The following is a 25,025-nucleotide window of genomic DNA, read 5'->3' on the forward strand; positions in this document are numbered from 1 at the left end:
AGAGAGAGAGAGAGAGAGGCAGAGACACAGGCAGAGGGAGAAGCAGGCTCCATGCACCGGGAGCTCGATGTGGGATTCGATCCCGGGTCTCCAGGATCGCGCCCTGGGCAAAGGCAGGCGCCAAACTGCTGCGCCACCCAGGGAACCCTCAATTGATTTTTAAATCCATGACTAAAACCCTCAAAAGCAAGTCTTGAGTCCTCATTTCACAGTGGGGCCCACAGAGACCCCAGGAGGGCTGACCGCCTTGCCTGCAGGCTCGGCTCCCCGACCCTTCCTCGCTGCAGCCGAGAGGTGGGAGGCTTGGGCGTGTGGGGCCGGGCTCACCTTGGAGAGGGCCACGTAAGGGAACTTGTCCATCTCCAGCCTGGTCTCCTCCCCGGGGTTGTGGTGGAGCTGACCCTTGAGGATGCGAGTGGCCGTCACCGTGGAGACACCCATCCCTGCAGCAGGGGATGGAGGGGGAGGCTCAGTCCCCTGGGCTCCCTGCCTCTCCACCCCGGGCACCTACAGTTTTCCAGTTTGGTGCCAAGGCTGGCTGGGTGGTGGGCACCAGAGCGCAGCTCAGTAAATGTGACCCTGTGGCATCTTTTCCCTTCCTTCCCCAGACCCTCAGGGACTGCCTGGGAGAGCAAACCTCTTGGGTCCGAAGCCAGGCCCCCCATCCCAGGGCCCCAGCCTCATCCACATAGCCTGGCTCCCTGGGCCTCCACCTAGATGCCCCCACCTGGCCACATCCTTGGGGACCCCAGGTCTCACCATCTCCCAGGAACATGATGACATTCTTTGCCACGTTGGTGTTGAGATTCTGAAGCCTGAGGGCGTATTTCAGGGTCTGTTGAGCTTGGTCTCTCCAATACTTGGGGTCTTTCTCTTTCTCTGTATAGACAGAGAGGCAGTTATCTGGCAGGGGTGGGAGGCAGCTCCCCATCCCCACACATCACAGATACCCCAACTTCTCATGCCTGAGGGCAGGGCAGGGCTGCCTGGACTTGGGGGAGGGAGCGGGGCTGTCTCAGCCAGCCATCGTTGGTCTGTAGACAGACATAGGCCAGTCCAACCCTCTGAACAAGCCTGTGGACCCTGGGCCTTCTTCTCCCCATGTCTCAGACTTGAAGAAACCAAGGCTCAGAGACACGAACCAACGTGCCCAAGGCCACACAGTTCTGGCGCCACCCTCCAGAACCCACGCTGTTTCCTTCCACCCAGTAGAGAGAGACATTCTGCTAAGGCAGCAAATGAATTGTGCAAGCACAATTAAGAGGGTAATGTTTAATCTGTTCAAGAGAACAAACTACTTTCACCTGAAGGAGTCCCCAGAGGTATCCAGCCATCAATTATAAACTCTGCTTGGCTTATTCATTAAAGTCAACAGAAACCTGAGTTAGCAACAGCATTGATAGCAGTACTGGAAAACAAGACAGCCTTTTGTTTAACGAATCAGATTTAAAGTAGCCACGCACAATCTCACTCCTGTTAGGATGAATTAGCAAAGAGGATGTTCTGTGTCCCCAGTCTTGAGAAAAACTGGGAACCAGAATGCTCTTCTCTGTCCCTCACACCCCCGCCGCCCTCCATGTGCCGAACAGTCAATCCTCCAAAGGAAAGAACACAGCTGTAGTGCCCGACAGACCTCATTACAACCACAGCTGTGCCAAGTACCCCCCAGGGGGCGGGTCACAGCTCCCTGAACCTCCATTTCCTTCCCTGTCAAATGCAGTCCTTTGTAGATGCCTCTTGGGGTCACTCTGAGGGCCAGATTCAATAAATGACACACCTGACTACGGGAGGTCACCATCCCCCAGGCCCAGGAATTCCTTGCCGGAGCTGGGATCCCTTGTGCCCAGGTGACTGTCGGCCCCTCGCCCCCGACAGCCCCCAGCCACCACTCTTCTGAAGGTGTCTGCTGACTTAAACTGCAGACCTCTCGGGCAGAGACCCAGCTGGAGTCTGGGGAGCTAAGGCCCTCCCATCCAGCTGTGTACCTTTAGGCAAACCCCTTCCATCTGAGTCTCTGCCTCCAGGAAAATGGGAGTGCATGGCTACCTACAGGCAGTTTTAGGATTGAGATCAAGTCTCAACAAATACCAGAGCCAGTGGTTTTGATCAGGGGGTCCCACTGCCTCAGGGCTGGTTTCTATCTCCTTCCTGCCTTCCTGCACACACACCACAGTGGCAAGGCGTTGGTCAAGGAGCTACTCTGGCCATTTGGGTGCCATCTGGGTGGTGAAGATGGCACCATCATTCTTCTCGTCCTGATTTACCTACCACCAGGCCCTTCTTCCCCCTCCCCCAGCATTTTGGCAGCCACCTCCAACCCCCCATCCAACCAGGTGCTGCACTGACCCCAGCCTGCACTGGTCCTTCTTCTGGATTTCAGCTCTGATCCCAGTTCACCAGGTTCCCTACTCTGGATGCTCCCGGAGACTGGAAAAGACTGGCGAGAGCCCTTGTCTTTTTCCACCAGTGCCCCCCCAGCCTCCCCTCCACCCCGGCCCCCCGCCCAGGGCCTGACCCTGAGAAGGGTTTAGTGGATGTGAAGCTGACTTCATTGTCAGGGGACTGGCTTAAGCAATCATGGCTTTGGACAGCCGAGTCTCAGAGGCCATTGTTTTTAGAGAACATTAAATGACACGCACAAATGCTCAGAATATAATGCTCTGTGAAGAGTACTTGCCCGTATGTACGTACTGTATAATTCCATTTACGTGAAGTTCAAAACAGGCAAAACTCATGTCTGGTTGCAGGAGTGAGCCTGTGTTGCTTCCTTTGGCCTGGGGGGCAGGGTTGGTTGGGGAGTGCATAGGAAAGCCCTAGTGTCCCATGCCTGGAGATGGGTGGTGACTACCTTGGCATAAAATATGCAAAAACTCACGAAGCTACACATTTTGATTTGGTGCACTTTACTCTAAGTTATACCTAATCTTTTTTTTTTTTTAGATTTTATTTATTTATTCATGAGAGACAGAGGGTGGGGGCAGAGACACAGGCAGAGGGAGAAGCAGGCTCCATGCAGGGAGCCTGATGTGGGACTCGATCCGGGGACTCCAGGATCACACCCTGGGCCAAAGGCAGGCACCAAACTGCTGAGCCACCCAGGGATTCCCCTCTAATTTTTAAAAAAGAAGAGAGAATGTAACACCACTACACACCCATCAGAATGGTTAAAAAGGAACAAATACAAAAGACTGAAGCGCTGAATATTTGAAGATTTTTCATGTTGTTGCTTGTTCGTCTTTTCACTTTTCATCCATCTGTTTACCTTTCACTTAGTAGGCTGTGAGTGTTGAGAAGGTAGGGCCGTGGTCCCACAGAGCGACTGCAGGTCCCCAAGGGGGCACACCAAGAGGCATCATAGGATCACAGGGGGGCGATGGCCTGAGACTCCAGAGGCCCAGGTTCTATCTCCCCAGCCCTGACTTGCAGTGTCACCTGAGGTGGGCCAGTCCTTTCCCTGCATCCTAATTTCCCCATCTGTTGGCAATATTCTTCCTAAGAACACCCCACTCCCTGCCCAACACTGACTATACTGTGTGATTCCTACAACACAGTCCTAAGGAGGACGACTTAATATCTCCACCAGACAGGTGGATCAACTAAGACTCTGGGAGATCAATCAGGGACTTCTGACCACATAATGGATTGAGCCAAGAAGGGCTCCCCTCTCCCACTGGGGCTGGCACTGAGCAGCCCTTGGGGTGTCAGACCAGATACAGGTCTAGGCTGATACGTGCATGTGTTGTTAATTGGAGCTATAGAAGGGATGAGGCAAGAAAGCCAATCTTGAGAAATGTGAACACAATTCCAAATCTGAGCCAGGTTGGAGTGGGGGTCTGAATTTACAGCTTAAGAACCCTAAACTGAAGAATTAACATAAAAACTTGTCTAGAATTAAAGAATCAACACAACACTGCACCATAGAAACACTTCCATGTGAATCTCCAATAAGAAACAAAAAACAGGATGCCTGGGTGGCTCAGTTGATTGAGCACCTGCCTTTGGCTCAGCTAGTGAGCCCAGGACCCTGGGATCCTTCATCTGGACCCCTGCTCTGCAGGGAGCCTGCCTACCTCTGCTTATCCATCTCTGCCTCCTTCTCTCTCTCTTTCTGTTACTCATGAAGAAATAAATAAAATCTTTAAAAAAAGGCAAAAAAGAAACACAAAACTCCGGTTGAATTCACTGACAAAAATTACAAGCCGCAGGAAAACGTTATCACCACGAAGGAAAGTTAAGTAGACAAAACCAACAGGAGACTTAGCATCCCAAGACTTGAAATATTTTATATGCCAATCAAAGAATAGGATAATATAAAGAGAAAAGGAGTGGTCTGTCCACATCCTACTGCATGCAGCAGCCGGGATCTCCTGCTCTGGGAACATTTGTTTCCAGCTGTTAAATAATTTGTATAGTTCTATGACCCTGAATGTAGAAATTGCCCTCCTCCTATCCCCCCGCCCCCGCATCAGGTTGCCCCACCCTTCTACCTGGGTCCTCCATCCTACCTGGCACTAAGGAGTTGGTAAGGCAGGTGCCAATGACCAGCACTAGGAAGAGAGAAATCATGATGCCCTCCGAGACCTGCTTTCTCTCTCCGGCCCAGAGGTATGACCAACGTGGATGGGAGGGGATGGGCTGGCAGTAGTCAGATGTTAATGGATGTTCCGATCCTAGAAATTAAAAGGGGGAAAAAAAAGACACGTGGGCCACAGCTCCAGAATTCATTTGTCTATCCCCTTATACATTTACTAATTTGTTCGTTATTTGCTGAGCATTTATCACTGGCCTGGCATGGGGCTGGATGCAAACCCAGGCGTTCCATCCCTTAGGAAGCTTACTCACACAAACAGTCGTGGAAGTTGAATGAGTTCCATGGTACCAAGTGGTCCCATCCCCATTTCCCAGGTGAACTCCCACTTTCAGCCCATCTGGAGCCCAGAACCCACTAGAGCTCGGTCTTCCTGTGCAGTGCTTCCCCAACTTCGGCATGCACCAGAACCTCTCAGAAGACTTGTTAAAATAGTACAGTGTCCACCGGCCCCCACCCAGGCTCGAGCACTGCTCCTGTTCCTGAGTCTGACTTGTCTACAGCCTTTTAATTACCTGTGTCCCAAGCACATCAGAGCCACAACAGGCCCAGCCTTTCTTACAGGGACAACCATATTGCCACATTCCCCTCTGGAGCTTGGTATTTATGGTGAGATATAAAAGCTATAGGAGTGATGCACAGGAAGATTGGCTGCTAAGGGTGCCCAGTTCTGGGTGGTGACATTCCAGAGGCCTTGATTGATCGCTTTTTCACTGTCTTTGCATTTCCCAAATTTTCTTCTGTGTTGAGGTGTTACCGTTATAATTTTAAACAACTGTTAAACACACACACACACACACACACACACACACACAAACTAGAAGGAAATGCAACAAAACGTTAACTGGTTTTCTCTGGGTGGTAAAACTGCATGATTATTTCCTCTTCTTATTTTTAAAAAAATTTTCCAAATTGCCTAAAATGAGCGTGTGTTAGAATAAGAAAATGGCGTAAGAAAGTTTTTAAATTGTGGTCATCCTGGGATCCCTGGGTGGCGCAGCGGTTTAGCGCCTGCCTTTGGCCCAGGGCGTGATCCTGGAGACCCAGGATCGAATCCCACGTCGGGCTCCCGGTGCATGGAGCCTGCTTCTCCCTCTGCCTGTGTCTCTGCCTCTCTCTCTCTCACTGTGTGCCTATCATAAATAAATTAAAAAATTAAAAAAAAAAATTGTGGTCATCCTGTCAGGATCACAAGGGATAACCCCAATTGCAGCTGAGAAATGTACTAACCCCATTGTGCATAAATATTGGTGGAAGAGGAGAAATTTCAAATTGCTAGAGTTTCACAGGAAAATATATTTCCACCAGAACCCAGATAAAAATGATTATGCCATTAGTTGCAGGAAATGGCAGTGATGCCCAACATTCTACTGTTGACTGTGCTGTCAGATAAGAAACCACCTGCCACTAAAAATGGGGATCTTGATTCAACCTTAAACGTGCACACTGGGGCACATGGGTGGCTCAGTTGGGTGGTTAAGTGTCTGACTCTTGGTTTTGGCTCAGGTCATGATCTCAGGGTGGTGAGATCAAGCCCCCAGCCGGGCTCCATTCTCAGCCTCCATGCTCAGTGGAGAGTCTCCTTGAGATTCGCTCTCCCTCTCCCTCTGCTCTTCCCCTGCTCTCATGGGCACATGCACTCTCTCGAGAATGTGCATGCACACCCTCTCTCCCTCTCTCTCAAATAAATAAATCTTTTAAGAAAAAATAAGTGCACACTGCATTTCAGTGCCCAGAGGCAAGGCACCTCACCCAGAAAACACCCAGCATTGACATAAAGCACCATCCAGTTTTTACCCTTATTCTTCTCTGCCCCTTTCTACACCCAACTGGATGTGGTGTGTGTGTGTATGTGTGATGGGTCATGAACAAAGAACTGAACAAAAACACTACATCTGACATCTACCAGCACTTAACTCTGAGAGGTATGATTTATTTTCTTTTCTTTAAAGATTTTTATTTATTTATTCATGAGAGATACAGAGAAAGGCAGAGATATAGGCAGAGGGAGAAGCAGGCTCCCCGTGGGGAGCCTGATGTGGGACTCGATCCCAATACCCTGGGATCATGACCTGAGCCAAAGGCAGATGCCTATCACTGAGCCACCCAGGTGCCCTGAGAGGTATTATTCCTGATTTCTTTTTACTCTACTTTTTTCAAATGTTTCTAGAGGAAACCCTAACATCAGAAAGAATGCTATTAAGTTGATATACAATATTAATACATTATAATATTATTCCAAATAACTTAAAAACCGAAGTCACCTCTTTTAAGAAGCCTCTGGGATGGACACTTATTGCAGTTTGCTATCTCTGGACTTCATACCACCTCCATCATTGTGTGTATGTCTCTGTTTCGAAAGTCATTCCTTTCTGGTCCGTTTCCCCCACTACACCAGGAATTTCTAAGAGCGGGACTTTGGCTTGTTTGTCGAGGCTCCAGTGTTTGGCACAGTAAATACTGACACCAGTCGAAAGCCAGTGCTCTAAGGAGGGAGGCAGGGGGACAGGGAGACTTAGCCCCCAAATCCTTCCTTTGTTGTGTGCAGAAAAGTGCAAGTGTTGGCAAGCGCATGGGGTCTGGCTAGGGTATCCATTCACTGCCAGGGGGTGTAGATTGGTACGACCACTTCGGAAAACTGGCAGCATTTACCAAAGCTGGAGTGTACATATGCCCTCTGACCATTGTCTCCCACAGAAATGTACACACACAAGTTCACCAAAAGAGGAGCAGGAGAATGTTCGAATCAGCCCTGTTCGCCACAGCCTCAGCACTGCTCCACCTGCAGCAGGACGGATAAACACGCTGTGTGGGTTCACAGAATGGAAGTCTACACAACAGTGAGGACGAATGATCGACAACTCCGCCCAACACGGATGAGTCTTGCAAAGGTAGAGTCGAATGAAGGAAGCCCACCCAAGAGTACCTAGAGAGTGATTCCCACGATACAAAGTATAAAGACAGAGCTAGGTGTTAGGAGACCAAGATAAAGGTTACACTTGGGGGTGTGAAGAATGAAGGGGGGTGCAGAGGACTTGTGATTGATCTGCGGGCTGGTTACATGGGTGGATTCCGTCTGAAAATCCAACAAGCTGTTGATGCAGGACATGGACACTTTTCTGTATAAATGTGGGTGTGTTCTACTTCAAGAAGATATAAACACTGAGAGCTCAGGTAAACAATCTATAAACACAGACAAAATGCAAATGACCTGTGTACTGCACTTCACTGTTTATGAAGACTTCCACCATGATTTCTCACTAATAACCTTGACAGTGGCCGGGGGGTGGGAGTGGGGGGCTGTGATCTCCTTTGCAGGTGAGAAAAGCAAGATTCATGATAGTACACCCATGAACTGAGAGACAGAACTTCATGCTCTTTGCATCTTGGGCCCAATACAAACAAGGGAATAAGGACAAATCAAAGTGAAGTATGACCCAAGGAGATCCAAAGGGCTCATCCATCCTGCATGATTACTCTTGTTTCTCTTCTCTGTTAGCCTGATGCTCTCGGAGAGAGAGTAAATACCATTTTCCCCATTGTTGAATCCCCAACCCATGCATAAGGAAGCAGCTCTGTAAATGCTAACTTAACGAAAAGCCTCAAGATTCAAGATTCAGGCTGGAATGTTCTGAATTTTGACCCCAGGGCTGTGGACTTGAGACCTCCTATCCTAGAGAGAGACAGGTGCCTTCTCCAACTGCCTCTGCCTAAAAAGGAGAGGGGGTTAGAATCTAGGAAACCCTTCACAAGCCAGAGTCTGCTCTGCTGGCTCCTCCTCTTGGCCCTCACCCTCACCCAGAGGCTCCAAGCCTCTTGCAGCCCTGGTGCTGGGCTCCGTGGGGCCCAGTCTGGGGCTGCAGGGGCCCCGGCTGCCACCACCCTCTGCCAACACTCTACTAGCTCAGAATGGAGCTTCCGAGTGTGTGCCAGCCCCACCACCCCCCACCTCCCAGCTGGACCGTCTCTGCCAGGCTCCCAGCTACGTGCTCTGATTATTCATGACAAGTATGCAGAAGCCCCAGCTGGGCTCTGGCACCTGGAGAAGGAGCAGCTACTTGGCAGGTCAGGAGAGGGAGCAGAGGGGCTGAGCCTCTGCCCTGAGGACTGACTCAGAGTCCTGGGGCAGAGGGCATGGGAGCCCCCTGGAGTCAGGCAAAAAGCCAGTCCTGGTGGCTTGGTCTCAAAAGGTCCAGGGCAATTGACAGATAAAAATCACTACCATTTCTTGGGCACTCATGTGGTAGCGAACACTGTGCTAACTACTGACATCTGTGATCTCGCTTAATGCTCACAGCAGGTGTCATTAGCCTGTTTTACGGTGTTGGTCCTGGAGACTGAGCAAAGGATCTCAGCTAATGCGTGGCCAAGTGGGACTCAATCCTAGGGTGACTCAACCTCTGTGGGCCTTAGTTTCCCCACCACGGAGAGGGAGAGAGACCAAGAGCTGCCCTTTCTCTGTCCCACAAGGGCAAACTGTAGCCAAATGTAGCATTTGGCTACAGGACATCTGACGGGGAGTGGGGGGAGTTGGGCCCGAGTGAGCTTTCCTACCTGAGTGGCCTGGCCAGGCGGCAGGTGAAGAAGCAGAGCAGGCCCAAGGCCAGCAGCAGGAGGAGAAAACTGAGGAGCGCCGTGAAGACGGTGCCCAGGGTGGGGGACAGAAGAGCCATCTTAGGGCAGAGAGGGCCTCACGGAGCACCGTGTACACACCCAGACACGCTAGCCTTGGATGCTCGCCCCAAAGCCCCAGGTCAGCAGCTGTGACCTGGCTTTGTTCCTTGGGGTTAATCTTTTGGGGATTAGCTCAGGGGGGATGAAACGGGAGGGGTGGGGGGGACAGCCCATGAAGCTCCCCTTCCCCCAGCCAGGCCTTCCCCACCTGATGATGCCTGTTCATTCAACTTTGTTCATTCACTGCTCATTCCCAAACATTTAGCGAGCACCAGTTGTGTACCTGGCTCTGTGCTAGGTACTAAGGACTCACTGGGGAACAGGATAGACACGATCGCTGTCCTCTTGGGAGATTCCTGACCAGCCAGGTTTTTTTTTTTTTTAAAGCACCTACTATGCAGCAGATATTGTGCTGGTCACACTGTGGGATAAAAGTGCAGAAGGAAGGGCATCCCCCAGCTGGCCAAGGCCGCAATCGGTTATTCCCCTGAAGCAGCAGCAGTGGCTATTCCACCCCATTTACAAGCCCAGGGAGGAGAGACTGCCCTGAGTCAGCCACTCAGGGGTGAACCTGTGTTCAGAAAGAGAGGGACTGTGCGCCTGGCCCGTGAGATAGGCATTAGCAGCCCCGCTTACAGACAAAGGAAACAGGTGCTTGGAGGTACACTGTTAGAGTTGGGATTTGAACCCAGGTCCACCAGCCTCCACAGCTTGTCACCCCAGCCCCTGCACTGCCTCAGAACTGGGAGAGCACCGGCCCTGCAGGACAGCAAGCTTTGGTAAAATCACTACCAGCCGCTGGTTCGAAGCCACCTATTGCTGGAGACTCTGCACACGCAGGCTGCAGGTAGCTGAGCTGCTGCCTGTCCCGAGGATCCCCTCTGCTTCTGAAGCCCCCCTACCCGTATCCATCTCTCTTGGGTCCCAACAACATCTCATCAAGTCAGGATGGTGTTATAATTCCCATCTTAAAGATTCAGAAACTGAGGCTCAGAGAAGCGAAGCCACTAGACATACCCAGAGCCCAGATGCAACACCAGCTGTGTGCCTATAAGACCAGGCCTTTCCCAATTATGCCTCCTGCCACCTGGGACCCCCTCAGACCCCACAGAACAAAGCACTCAAGTCAGGGGAAGAGGCTTTTACCCTCCCATGCCAAGAGAGCTCCTCTTTCTGGTCCCAGAAAGGCCACTAGGCTCACCATAAAAATAGGAGATCCAGGGGTATTACTCCACGAAAGTCTTTTCTCAATAGGCCCTTTACTCAAATTGCATCAGACCCTCACAACATACCACTGATACAGGCGGGGTTGGTTTATTGGCCCCGTTGACAGATAGGGAAGCTAAGGATCATCAGTAAAGTCATTTGGTCCAAGCTGTCACAAAGCCAGCACGTTTGAGCCAGGCCTCAGCCCCATCTCCCTCAGCTATGTGACGTTGGGCCAGTCCCTGTACCTCAGAGCCTGATGCCTTGTCCCCCTAACACCCATCGCCCACTCAGGAGAGCACCTGTGGTGTGTACCAGACACTGAGTGTGACACACCTGACTTTAGTCCTCATTAACAACCCTGAAAGCTGGATCATTTGTCCCCCTTCCCAGGTGAGGGAAGGAAGGCCTGGGCATTAGAGGCAGGGGGGCAGACACAGTGATGGAGGTGATCCAGGCTCACACAGATGGAAGATCCTGAGCCGCACCCTGCATAGGACCCCTCAAGGATCCTACCTGGAGGTCACCCCTGCTCCAGGCTCTCTCTCCCACCACTCAGCCAGAGACCCTTCCTGCCCCAGCCGGCTCTGCGGGGCTGGGACAGCTCTAAGGCTCCCCGACCCGCCAGCCTCCCAATTCAATAGGAGACCCAAAGGGTGTCACCTTGTGCTCCCTAGCCCTACCTGGGTGGACCAGAGGGCTAGAAGTCACAGCACAGGAAAGTCTGGGCTGGGGAGGGTCCTTTGAGCAGATTTCCCCAAACCAGGCCATAAGAATGACTTGGGGCAAATGTGGAAAAAAAGTCCAATTCCCAAGTGGTTTCCTGGGGAGGAGGGACAGGCCGGGAAAAGTGTGAGAGTGATGGAAGTGTTCTTTACAATGACTGGGAGGTTGTGTATCTGTAAAACCCCAGCCAGGGGCTCAGCCTCCACCCCCACCCCACCCCACCCCACCTGTATTGCTAGGTACTGAGGACCCGATGAGCTTTGGGTGAAGGAAGCATAAAGATGCAAAAGGTGTGGCTTATTCAAATTTAAAAGATTAAAGAGACACCAACCCCCAAATCTCCATTCTCCCCACAGGACCTGCCGAATCATTTGTGAGCAGATTAATATGGGAAACATGGCTTTGCAGATTGTCCCATTGCCCAGATGGGAAGACTGAGGCCCAAAGAGAAAAGACTTAGCCCGGTTGCCCAGCTCCTCTTTCCCATGGACGCATGCAGGGAACAATCAGAACAGGCGGAAGCCAGCGCCCTCTGGGCGGTCAAGCTGGGCCTTCCTGGCTCTTTGAAGGAGCTGTGGCCACAGGAAGTGCCTGGCGAGTGTCCCCTGAGCTCCCGCGGGCTGGGGACTGGGGTGGGAGTTGGGGGCCCTGCCAGAGCCCCAAGGCGGGCTGCCGCAGCTGCCCAGAAAGAAACATTTCAGCTGCAGGGTCAGAGAGAGGGGACATGGGATCCCTCTCCCGGCCAAGTCCAGCGGCTCTGGCAAGCCTTGCTGGCCAGGACTTTGTTCATTCACTGACGTGGGTTATTTACGGCTGCCACGAAGCAGCCTCTGGGTGTAGGGCTCAGGAAGGAATGTGTGGTGGTCACAGTGGGCTGCAGGTCAGACCCAAGGAGGGACTTCCCCGGAGGGCAGTGGGCCAGATGCTGGGGACAAGGCAAGACGCAGACCTCCAGCTGCTGACAGCACTCCATCTGGGCAGAAAGCAGATGTGCGAGTGCCCGGGGAGGCACGGCGTCAGCCCTGCTGGCTGCCAAGCCATTGCATCTCTAGGGCTCAGCTGAGACACCAGCTGTCCCCTGAGTGCTTCCAGCCTCAACGTCCCTGTACACAGTGTTCCTGGTCTAGAATGTTCCTGGTCTCTGCTGTCCACTCCACCCACCCATCTGCTCCACGGAGTCTTCCCATCATCCTTCCACCTTGACAGCTCTGCCGAGCTGCCCACACCCCCCGCCTCGGCCCACGCGGTAGTTATGGCTCCTCCTCAAGCTCCCAGAACGTGGGCACCTCTACCAGAGTCTTAGAGAGCCACTGGTTGTCACCTCCTTAGCACAGCATGAGCCCTGTTGATGGTGGCAGCTCCGTGGTGGTCGGGGACTGTCGGTAGGTGGGTGAGTGGGTGCTGGGGTCAAGGGGTGAGTGGCTGAAGATGCAGCCCAGCAGCAGTTAGAGCGAGCTGTGGAGCCAGGCCACCTGGATCGAATCCTGCCTCTGCCCCCCCAGCTGGGTGGCCAAGGGCCACCGACCCGACCCCCACCCCATGTCTCAGGCTTCTCATCTGCGAAGTGCGAGACTAATAGAAACCACAGGCTTGTCCTAAGGATTGTAGGAGTTAATAGATGGACAGGCTTACAACAGATCCTAGGGCATGGAACGTGGGGGTAGGAGTGGGGGAGGGCGGGCCCATACACACACGGGATGGGCAAGAAGAGGGGTACATGGGGGTCTGGGGCAGAAACGGACAGTCTGTTCTCTGCTCACTTGGCCAGGCAGCTATTTACCCTTGGGGCTTCTCCACAGACCTGCTTGTCTGGAAGACCCCACAGAGGCCAGCAGCACACCTCCATGTGGCGGGAGGAGGGGGTGGTCAACGAAGGGGAAGGGGTCAAGGTTCTGCGCTTCCACTCGGGCAGAAACCACCCACCACGCAGCCTGACATGTTCTTTTCCCCTTGAAGGGGAGAGAGAGGACATCCAGGATCAGCCAGGAAGGTTCTGTGGATGGAGTGGGAGGAAGGCCAGGCTGGAAGAATGGTGAGGTTGAGATGAACAGGAGGACAGAGGGGCGGCCCACACCGGCCGCAAAGGGCTCTGCTCGCTGAGCTCAGCCTTGGCCGAGGGCGCGCCCTGCGTGTCCCTGCGTGTCCCTGCCTACTTACACGCCAGCCCATCGCACAGGCGTGGACGCTGCACCCAGGCGGTCTGCCATTGGCCCAAGGCCGCTCAGCGGGGCTGCAGTCAGAAGCCCCAAAGGCCTGAGTTCTTTCTGGAGCCCAAGCTGTTCTGAGGCTTCTGTATGCCACAAGCTGGCTCTGTGGGCATAGGACTGAACCAGTCAAGGTCCAACTGGTGGGAAGAGACCTAGCAGGGGTGGCAGTGGGGTGGCAGTTGGGGTGGGGGGGTGGGGGTGATGGTAGGGCCCAGAAACCCATGCCTGGGGCCCGAGATGGCTGAGTGGCAGGGAGAGGAGGGCCAGGGATGGCTGCTGTATGGGCACACAGGCTTCCACCATCCCACGGAGGGGACATGGGGGCGGGGGAGGGCATGTGCTGTGTGTCTGTGAGGCGTGTGCCACCCTGTCCTTGGGTGCTTCACTCAGCGCGCCTGCGGCGGGAGCCCCTCTGCCACCAGCAGACAGGACCGTCCCATCCTTGCTCTCACTCTCACTATCGACAGCGCGGAAAGGAAGGCACAGGGAGGGCACACGCCTCCCCGGGGTCACACAGCGCACAGGTCTCCACAGTCAACCAGCCCCGATTTGAGGGCTGTTACCGGAAGCACAGGGCAATCTCCGAGGCCTAGCGTGGGTGCCAACGTCTCAGAGTTCCAGACATTAATGATTTGTGTCAACTGAAGAGAACAATTCAGAGCCTGTTCTTAAGAAGCCTCGTTTCACACTTTGTCACTGTATTCTGAGTAACAGCAAACCTTTCACAGCCCTTCCCGCGTGCCAGCCATTGTCCTCACTTGGGCTGCACCTCCGTTAACTCATTTGATCCCTACAACAACCTACCACGTAGGCACTACTATTACCCTCATTTCACAGATGGGGGTGGACAGAACAGAGGCACAGAGAGGTTAAGTCCCTAGCCCAAGGTCACACAGCCGGTAAGGGACGGAGCCAGATTTCAACATTCCTTGTGGAAGTTTCTGTCTCCCTGGGCCAAGTGTAAACTCCTAAGCGCAGGCGAGCCTGGAAAGGAACCGCGTCTGCCCAGCTGCAGCACGGGCATTACGTGTTTGTGGATGAATGGACCACGTGCAGCTACTGCTGGACTCAGGCTCCCTATACACTCATCCCATGTCACCCCAGGCCCCTGAGGGAGGGCTTCCCCTTGTCCCCACTTACAGAGGGAGGTGAGATGAGGTGACTTACCCGAGGCCACACAGCGTGAGTGACCCTAGACCACCCCTGCTCCTGTGGGTCCTCATGCGGGTCCCCGGGCCACCCCGGCTCTCCCACTCACCCCCCCCGCCCCCGAGGCCCACTCACCCTGGCAGCCTCGGCCTGGGTGGGGGTGGGTGGGAAGGGGCCATTCCACGGGCCCCACGTGGGCCCTGAGAGGCCGCGACGGCTCTGGATGGGGGAAGTAGGCAGTGAACTTGTAACCCTCTGGGCAGCGGCCAACACAAGCAGCATCCCTGGGTGGCATGTGCAAGGGGCTCGCAAACACAGTGCTCACGTCAGAGCCGGGAGCACACGGATGTTCCCAGAGACAGCGCTCTGCAGCTGGCCCTGGAGAACCGCCTTCCTCACATTCCCAGAGAACCTTCCAGCAAGAGGTGATGGCTCCTGCCCCTACTGCACTAGCCAGTGACCCCTGCAGGAAATCCGAGCCCACAGACACGAGGGTCCCACCCAAGGGTGCACAGCTCAGCAGAGTCCCCATCGCTTACTGGTTCCACGACCTCGGGCGCATCACTCCACCTTTCAGGGCCTTGGTATCCTTGCGGGTCCAAGGCCGACCATCCCAGAGCGTGCCTGGGTCATGGTATGATCGTAAGCTTGAGAATACAATAAGCCAGGAGATCAATGCCCAGGACCTGGCACAATAAACACTGAATAAATGTTAGTTGGTAGTAACGGGCACAATGAGCATGCCAGGCCCCATTTCAAGTGCTTCGCATGCCCTGACTCGCCTGACCCACACAGCAGCACTCCCGGATGTGTCATCACTGCTCCCGCTGTACAGAGAAGTTCGGTAACTTGGCCGAGGTCACACAGCTGTAAACAGGACACGATGGGGATGGAAGGGGAGAAACTCTTAACGGAGCACCTACTATGTGCTGGAGCTTTGGGTTCCACCTTCCGAGGATCCTGTGAATTAGCAGCTCAGGGTCAGAAGACAAAACCGAGACTCAGGAAGTGGGAGGGAGCAGCAGGGTCACACAGCTATCGCGTGGGAGAGCTGGGATCTAGGCCAGGCCTGGCTGGCTCTACATCCAATGTACTTGCTACCCCCACCCCAGGCATCTGCCAGGACAACTTCCATCACTGAGGGCAAGAGCCGAGGCCTGAGCCACCCCAGGTATGGGAAGCCCCGTGTCAGTGTGCCGCGTGATCTCATTCCGTCTGTGTGTGTGTGTGTGTGTGTGTGTGTGTGTGTGTGTGTGTGTGTGTACACTGGAGTCTGGGCAGCGGGTGCTGCAGGATGTCCACTGTATGTGTGTGCCTGGCCACTGACCCCACCACCGCACCACCAGTCCTGAAGTCAGGCTGTTCCCTCCACCCCCTGGCCAACTCCCCTTGGCCTGCCTCCATAAGAGGAGGGACCTCAGTTGGTCACATTGGCTCCCTCCCTTGCAGGTCAGCCTTTCTGGGTGTATAACTCCTCGGAGAGACTGAGGTGGGCAGGGGCAGCCCAGGGGTACAAGTCAGAGTGCTGGCCAAATATTCAAGAGCTGTTTCTTCATCTGTGAAGCAGGGATGATAAATGCCATCCTGCCTCCAATACCAGCTTCTTGGGAGGGAAGGAACTTTGCAAACTGTAAAGTGCTACACTGATGTCCCTATGGCTTTCCACAGCTCCCCTTCTAATGACCAGAGAGGAGATCTGCTGTAATCTCTGGCCACTCAGAATCCATTGCCCCCTTCCTGACAATACTGAAGTTTCCCTGGACAGCAACCCTCCCCCTTTCAGCTGAGTGATTTGGATGGGATTGATCCCCACCCCCAGCCGCTCTAGGTGGGTCCTGATTGGCTTAAACTGGAAGACTCTCCACCTGGATGGAGTGTTGTAACCGTGAGGCAGTGGGAGGAGCACCGTAGAGCCTGAAGATGGAGCAACTTGTTGGAAGGTGAATAGAGTCTGCAGTTGGGTAACAGTGCTTCGGTTCCTGGATGCAGCCATGCCTGAAGCTCGCCTCTGAACATCCAGATTACACAAGTCAATTAATTCCCCTTATTGTTTGCCTTGAATTTCCTGTTACTTGGAACACAGTTCAGTGAGTTTTTCTGAGCCTCTCATAATGTAAGCAGTCACATCGTGTCATGCTCAGCCAGCTGTTCCTACCAAAGGAAAAATCTTGCAAACAAGCTAGAGATAGGTCAATAAATTTCAAGTGCATGGTTAAATAAGAGTCCAGCTGAATACAAGTTAAGGTTTTCTTTTTAGAATCTATAAACCCTTAGAACCATAGGAGGTCCTTGGACAGGACCTAACAACCCTACCACGAGCAGGATTGAGACCCTCCCCTCCCAACAGCTGTTGTCATGGAGTTTAACTCTTCGACACGCTGCAGGTGTCTCCTGTGTGCCTGGCCCTCTGCTCAGAGCTACAGGTGTAAGCTCTGCCTTGCAGACCCTTCAGTCTAGTGAAGATTGCTCATAGTACACATTTTTACTGGGTTTTTATGCAAAAGCCCAAGAGGTCGGAGTACAGGGGGAATACAGCCACACCCATTTCCTAGAGGAGGGAAACGGAGATGCAGAGAGGTAAAGGGACCTGCCCAAGACCCTTCGGCTAATGAAGGGCAGGGCCAGGCCGTGCTCTGGGATCTGCCTGCCTCCAAACCCAGTGCTTTTTCTCCTAGCCCTTGGGGTACAGGGTTGGCACTGGGGCTGTCATTTCTCTGAGGTGGTCTGTTCTGCTTAGAAGTCAGAGTGGTTTAAGGAGCCGAAGAGGGGTGCCTGGCTGGCTCACTCGGTAGAGAGTGTGACCCTTGATCTCAGGGTCATGAGTTTGAGCGTCATGTTGGGCGTAGAGATTACTTAAAAAATAAATAAATGAAATTAAAAAAATCTAAAGAAGAAAGCCAAGTATCATGGCCTCCTGTTTGCCTGAGGCTCTTGGCTCTGTGAGAAGCCCTAGTGCTCAGGCCCATCCAGCTTGACTCTCCACAGGCTGTGGCTGGAGAGGGACCAGGCGCCACCCTGAAATCTAGGCCCCAAATGCTTTCACAGGCAGCCCTGGGCACCCCAAACGAGCTGTTCCAGCCTCTACCCTGCATCTCCAAGATCCAGCTGATACTGACTGAACACGCCCTACCCATGAGGGCCTTTGCTGTTTGTTATTCAACCACCATTCAGTTGACCACTGTTTATTGGGCACCTACTATAGCTGGAGGCTATTCTCTCTGAACAGAACAACCCAAATCCCTGCTACTGGGCTAAGCAGACAACAGAGAAGGAAGAAAGTCAACAGGGTGCCAGGTAGTGCTAAGCCTATGACAGAGAAAACGTGGGCAGGGAGGAGAAACTGGAGATGGTGTTTGCAGTTTTAAACAGAGAGGTCAGAGAAAGGCTCACACAGAAATCGTCTCACTGTGGCCTTACAATAATCCCATCCCTCGCAGCTGAGCATGTGATTCCCAAACTGCAGATAAGAAAACTTCAGGAAGCTTCAGGATTAAATCTGATGTCCGCCTACATATGCTAATCTAACCTGGAGCTGCTGGGCTCCTCTGTGCCCTCTCCCCTAACTCCACCAAATGGCACTAGCAGCTCTTTTGCATATGATGCAAGCAAGGCTCTGAGAGGTGAAGCCACATGCCCAGGCCCGCAGGAGCACAGAGAGGCCGGGGTTCAGCCCCAGTGCCACCCTCCGCAGCTGCCTCTGGGCAAGGCCCACATCTGCTTCCGCACATTTTGCCTTCCATCTTCAGCTCTGGACTTGTTGGGACTCAAGCCTCCTCTTTGCTGATTCCCTGTCCTCCAAGAGTTCTCCTCCCTCTCCCAGAACCCCTTTGGCTTTCTACCCTAGGTCTATGAGCCCCTGATTAACTTCTGGCCCATCGCTAAACCCACATTTGCGTGAAACCTACAAAAGACAGCTTGTGCGGATGGCCAAGGGGAGACAGCTCATGCGGGTGGCCAAGGGGATGGTCAAGGGAATGGTCAAGGGAATGACCAGACAGCTGGGATACATGTGTAAGGGGGTGGGGAGCTCCTCATTGAGCTTTCCCATCTGGATTTGGCCGGTAATCCCCCAAGCCCCTATCCAATCTTTCTGAACGCTGGAGCACAGTAGAAAGACCTTGGCTATGGAAGAGGCGGACATGGGTTGAGTCTGTGTAGCTTCGCAAGTGACTTTGCGTCTGGGGCTGCAGGTTCCTTATCTGTCAAACAAGGTTAGTCATCCCTGTCTTGCAAGGTTGTTGTAAAGATAAGATGCATGGGGAGTCTCTGTTAAGAGATAAAATTCAATAGAAAGTGTATTTAGAAAACATTTAGCAGGGCCTGGCAGACAAACATCAAGAATTTGTTGAACTGAATTGACGAAGGTTGTATAATGGTGAAGGACCACCAGCAGCAGAACAATAGCTCCATTCATTGTGCTCCTACCCTCTGAGGTAGGCATCCATAGCATCAACTCCATTTTACAGGAAGAAAGGCGGGGGTGGAGTGGGGTGGGGGGAAGCACAGAGAGGTTAAGTAACTTGCCTATGATCACACAGCAGACAGTGGTAGGGCAGGGTGTAGGAATCCAGAATGAAGTACAAACTCTCAACAGTTGCCAGGTTAGTAAATTGAGGCATTGAAATACAGTGATTACGTACTTGACCCAGTAGGGATCATAGGCAGCCCACCCCTTCCAGAACCTTCACTCTTAACTACCCCATCAGCTTGTCAGAGCTGAAAAGGACTAAGAATAATCTACCCTGACACTCATTTTCTTTCCCAGCAGGATCCTCAAATCCAGAGAGGTAGCATGACCCTCCCAAAGTCAGCTAGCCAGTGAGTCGAAGAATGAGGACAAGCAGCCAGGGTTCCTAACTCCAGAACCCCATGCCATCACTGAGTATCACACTGCCCATGAGGGGCCATCAGAGAAGGAGTCTCGAGGGTACACCAGAATTCTTCCAGCAGCAGTAGAGGGAAGGCAGTTTTAGCAGAGGGAATAGTCCATGCAAAGTTCTGGGGGACTTGAGAGTCTTATTTGGAGAACAGTGAGCTGTGAGGTGCATGTAAACGTTGGGGCAGGGGCAGACGATGAGGCCGGTTTTTCACATTAAATATTTCCACTTTATTCTTTTTTTTTTAAAGATTTTATTTATTTATTCATGAGAATACACAGAGAGGAGAGAGAGAGGCAGAGACACAGGCAGAGGGAGAAGCAGGCTCCATGCAGGGACCCCGATGTGGGACTCGAACCTGGGTCTCCAGGATCACACCCCAGGCTGTAGGTGGCGCTAAACCACTGAGGTGAGCCACCGGGGCTGCCCTTTTATTGTTTTAACACTTATTCTGTTCTGTGTTGCCAACATCTTCCCTTATTTCTTTTGCATTGCTTATTTAAAATCTTGGTCCAGGGGTGCCTGGGTGGCTTAGTCAGTTAAGTGTCTGCCTCTGGCTCAAGTCATGATCTTAGGGTCCTGGGATAGAGCCCCCTGTCTGGCGCTGCCCCTACCCCTGTTCCTGCTCAAAGCGTGCATGCGCTCGCTCTCTCTCTCTCTCTCAAATAAATAAAATCTTTAAAAATATAAATAAAATAAAATTCTTGGTCCATCTGTTCTAATATTGCTGCTTCCAGTGGCCCTCTAATGAGTGTACTGTTTTTCTATTGAAGCCACTATGCTCCAGCTGATGGTCCACAGGCGGCGGTGCAGTGGAAGTAGGGATGCCACACACAATCTTAAAACAGTAAGGGGAAAAAATTAAAAAACAAAAAACTAACAGTAAGGGAAGACATCTGGCTCCTGGACCCTCTTCCTCAAATTAACACCTGAGTAATAAAACAGCAAAATATCACCAAGTCTAGGAAATTATGGAGAAAATGGAATCTCCTGGGGAGATCGAAGGGGGTTTTAAATTGTGTGTAGGGGGTTGGCGGTGCAGCCAGGAGAAGGAGGAGGGCATAATCTTTAGGGTGGTAGAAAATATTAAAATAGAAAAGAAAATCAGGTTTGAGTTCTGGTCTTGCCTCTTTGCATCAAGCCTTACCCAGTATATGCTCCCTTCTCCAGCATGCTCACTGCCCTGGAACAACCAAAGCCAGCACTCTCACTTGGACATGAGTGTCTGTTCAGGCAGATGGCACAAGTGTCTGCTGGCATGAGTGTTTGCTAGAGTAAAACCAGGGCAAGAGGCACCTGGCTGGCTCAGTCAGCAGAGCATTTGACTCTTGATCTCAGGGTTGTGAGTTCAAGCCCCCAAGTTGGGTGTAGAGATTACTTAAAAATAAAATCTTAAAAAAAACACAAAACCCCCAAAACCCCCACACAACAACCTTGGAGTGAAATCAGGGCAGTGCAGCAGGCAACATGGGATTGCAGAAAGACAATCTGTCTTTCCTGAAAGACAGTTTCAGGAGGAAACTGACAGGCCTCCAATCGCTCCGCCACCCTTCCTTTCTAGACCTCATGGCTCATAGATTCTTATCTAACCAGACAGCCCCCTTCCCTGGCTACTGCTTCCTGGGGTGATGGAAGTGAGCCCCAATTCTGGGATGTTGGTTACTTGGGGAGGGGAAGTGGCAATGCTAAACTGAGGGTCTCCACTGCAGGACTGTCACCTCCTTGGACTCATTGGTGCTGATGGAGACTAGCATCAGGCTTAGATTCCCAGCCCACTAGGCAGCACCAGACAAAATCACCGAACATCCTCCCACCCCCGGCCCCCAGAAATATGAGATCACAGGTTAAAGAACGGAATTCAAGGAACACAGTGGCTTCAAAACAAACTGATTAGGAATACCACAGGAACCAGCTGCATTCGACTAAGAATTTTAAATAAGCACTAGAAACACACAAAAGAAGTAAGGAAAGATATTAGCAATATAAAATAGAACAATCAAGTGTTAAGAGGACCCAAGTGGAAATATTCTGTATGAAAAACCAGTTGAAATAACAAATGTAATAGGTAGAGTAGAAATAGGGAACAGATATTAGACAGAGGAACACTTCCAGGAAGAAGCCAGGAAGGATTAAGAAACAGAAAAGATAAAAGGGAGGGTAAAATATCAGTTAAAAGTTAAAACATCAACCCTTACTCCATTAATTTGAAATGGATCATAAATCCAGTTATAAAAGCCAGAACCACAACGCTTCTAGAAGAAAACACAAGGGGATATCTTTGTAACTTTGGGGAAGGCAAAGAGTCTTAACCTCATAAAAGAAAAAAAAAAAAAAACCTGATAAACTGGACTTCATCAATAGTTAAAATTTCTGCCCATCAAAAGATATCAGGAGAAAAAATAAAGACACCATTAAGAAATTGAATAGATGGGGAAGGGGGGCACCTGGGTGGCTCAGGTCATGATCAGGGTCCTGGGATCGAGTCCAGCATTGGGCTCCTGCAGGGAGCCTGCTTCTCCTGTCTGTGTCTCTGCCTCTCTCTGTGTCTCCCATGAATAAATAAATAAAAATCATTAAAAAAAGAAAGAAAGAAACTGAATAGAAGGGGCATGCCTGGGTGCCTCGTCCATTAAGCATCTGACTCCAGTTCAAGTCATGATCTCAGGGTCGTGGGATCCAGCTCTGCATTAGGTTCCGTGCTCAGGGGGAGTCTGCTTCTCCCTGAACCCACTTTTCCTCCTCTCTCTCCCTGTGCGCCTCCCCAGCTCGTAAATAAAATCTTAAATGAAAAAATAGACAAGATGCATGTTGGAAAAGAACATGCATAGTACATATAACTGACAAAGGACTGTATCCAGTAAATAAAGAACTACTGAGGTTGACAATCAAATGAATAATTCCCCCACCCCCACACCACACACACACACACACACACACACACACACACACTGCTCAGCAAAAAGAGGTGTGAACAAAGGATACAATAGATGCATTTCAAAAACGTTATCCTAAGTGAAAGAAGCTGAACATAAAAAGAGTACATACTGTGTAATCCATCTGTGTGAAACTCCAGAAAAGACCAGTCTAATCTATAGTGAAAGGAATCAGATTAAAGATTGCATTTAGGAGGCAAAATGGACTGGAGAGGGCATGAGGGAACCTGCTGGAGAGATAGAAATGTTGTTTTTTAAAATCTTGGTTTGGGATCGTGCTTATAAGGTAATGTATACTTGTCAAGCACACTGAATTGCACACTTAAAATCTGTGCATTTTATTATATGAAATTATACATCAACAAAAAGAGAGAAGTATAAGTGCCAACATCTACATATTTCAAAAAATAATGAAGTTAACCTTGGAACTAAAGATGAAAGATCTCCCTTTGATAGGGCACCAAATATACCAAACATGACAGAGAAGAAAAAAATGCACACTTAGGAATATTATAGTGAATATCAAAAGACAACAAGAACATTCTAAAGTCTAAAGAAAAACAGGTCCCTTACAAAGGAATACATATTAAATTCAATTGACCAAAGCACCAAAAGAAAAGAATTTGAACCAAGAATTTTATATCCAGCTAAACTGTCATTCAGATGCTAAAGACTGATGAAAGGCAATACATTGAAGGGGTCACATTTATCCAAGATGACACCCTCTAAAACTTTTTTGAAGTAACTATCTAATAGAAACAAAGTCCACCAATGATAATAAAGATATATGAAGGCAGAGCAAATAACAGAAAATTTAGTGTTTAAAAGAACAAGAACATATATTGAAAAATCACTCCGTGCTAAAAATATATAGAAAATTTTATAATGTGATTACACAGAGGCTGAAAACAAGTCAGTGAATATGAAGGCTTAAGAGGGAGACCAAGAAATATAAGCAAATGTTAATTTGGTCTTCGTATGGAAAAACTACAGCTGACAATCTTTTTCAAGCAATAAAACATTAAAATGAAAGAAAAAGCAAGATAAATTGAAACAAAAATGTAGGTAGGCAGAAACAAAAGTACATAGACACTTTCTTTTCAGGAACACTTATCAAACTTTTTTTTAAAGATTTCATTTATTTATTCATGAGACACACAGAGAGAAGGCAGAGACACAGGGAGAGAGAGAAGCAGGCTCCCCACAGGGAGCCTGAGGTGGGACTCTATCCCAGAACTCTGGGATCACTCCCTGAGCCAAAGGCAGATAGATGCTCAACCGCTGAGCCACCCAGGAGTCCCTTATCAAACATTTAAAAAGTTGATCACATACCAGGCCATAAAGCAAGTCTCTTATTTTTATTTTTATTTACTTCAAAGATTTTATTTTTACGTAATCTCTACACCCAACATGGGACTCAAACTCACAGCCCCAAGACCAAGAGTCACATGCTCTACAACTGAACTAGCCATGTGCCCCGAGTCTCTCATTTTACTTTATCTTAAAGGAATAAAGGATTTTAAAGGATGCTTTATTATTTTTACTTTTTTAAAGATATATATATATATATATTTGAGAGAGAGAGAGACAGCTCCCAGGGAGGCGCAGAGGGAGAGAGTGAGAAGCAGACCCCAGTAAGTGCAGAGCCCCACCAAGGACTTGATCTCACAATTTGAGATCATGACCTGAGCTGAAATCAACAGTCATGTTTAACCAACTGAGCCACCCAGGCTCCCCCTAAAACCTCTCATTTTAAATGACAGGTTTTCACATAGCCCACATTCTCTGACAATGGTACAATTAAGTTGGAGTCATGTTCTTTTGTTTTTTCTTTTAGAAGTCATGTTTGTTTTGTTTTTAAGATTTATTTATTTGATAGAGAGCAAGTGAGTACTAGGGCACAAGCGTGGGAGAAGCAGTCTCTCTGCTAAGCAGGGAGCCAGTTGTAGGGCTCCATCCCAGGACCCTGGGATCATGACCTGAGCCAAAGGCAGATGCTTAAGAAACTGAGCCACCTAGGCGCCCCAGAAGTCATGTTTTTAAAAGGATATACAATTCCCTATACACTCAGATATTAAAAACATCTGTAAACAACACATGGATCAAAGAAAAGTCGCAGTAGAAATTTAAAATTACTCAGAACTGAGTGATAACAAAAACATTTATATATCAAAAAGTATAGAACACAGCAAAGAAAGGACAAAAATTAATGAGTTAAGGGGTGCCTGGGTGGCTCAGTGGGTTAAGTGTCCAACTCTTGGTTTCAGCTCAGGCCATACTTTCATGGGTGGTGGGACTGAGCTCCTCGTCGGGTTCCACTCAATGGGGAGTCTGCTTGAAGATTCTCTCCCTCTGCCCCAACCCCCGCTCTCTGCCTCTCCCAAATAAATAAATGGATCTTTAAAAAAAAATTAGCCAGTTAAGCATCTAACTTAGGAAGTTAGAAAAAAACAGCAACTCAAAGAAAATAAAAGATTATAAAGAACAAGAATCAACAAAACAGAAGACACATATTCATATGTCCACAAGTATTCCTTTAAAAAATTAATAAAAAAATACAAAATAGAGATAAGACAATTATTATGAAAAGGGGATACAATCTTTCTTTCTTCCTTTCTAGTGGGTTCCATGCTCAGTATGGAGCCCAGTGTGAGGCTTGAACTCA

At 50.4% G+C, this 25,025-nt stretch overlaps 1 protein-coding gene across 2 annotated transcripts in view; it reads right to left on the reverse strand.

Annotated features, from left to right (window-relative positions):
- Window positions 1–25,025, reverse strand: part of ALPL (alkaline phosphatase, biomineralization associated) — a 53,396-nt gene that overhangs the window by 13,521 nt on the left and 14,850 nt on the right. The window contains exons 1-4 of one of the 2 annotated variants that reach the window (XM_077899283.1): window positions 15,474–15,600; window positions 4,506–4,670; window positions 760–879; window positions 328–443 (exon numbers count right to left, since the gene is read on the reverse strand). In XM_077899283.1, the coding sequence (XP_077755409.1) occupies window positions 328–443; window positions 760–879; window positions 4,506–4,566 (297 nt within the window). In that variant the 5' untranslated portion in view covers window positions 4,567–4,670; window positions 15,474–15,600. Of the gene's footprint in view, window positions 1–327; window positions 444–759; window positions 880–4,505; window positions 4,671–15,473; window positions 15,601–25,025 lie in introns of those variants that run through there. The other variant, XM_077899282.1, reaches the window with a different exon arrangement.

Source organism: Canis aureus, chromosome 5 (assembly GCF_053574225.1).
Source record: "Canis aureus isolate CA01 chromosome 5, VMU_Caureus_v.1.0, whole genome shotgun sequence".
In the NCBI taxonomy this organism is placed as follows: domain Eukaryota; kingdom Metazoa; phylum Chordata; class Mammalia; order Carnivora; family Canidae; genus Canis; species Canis aureus.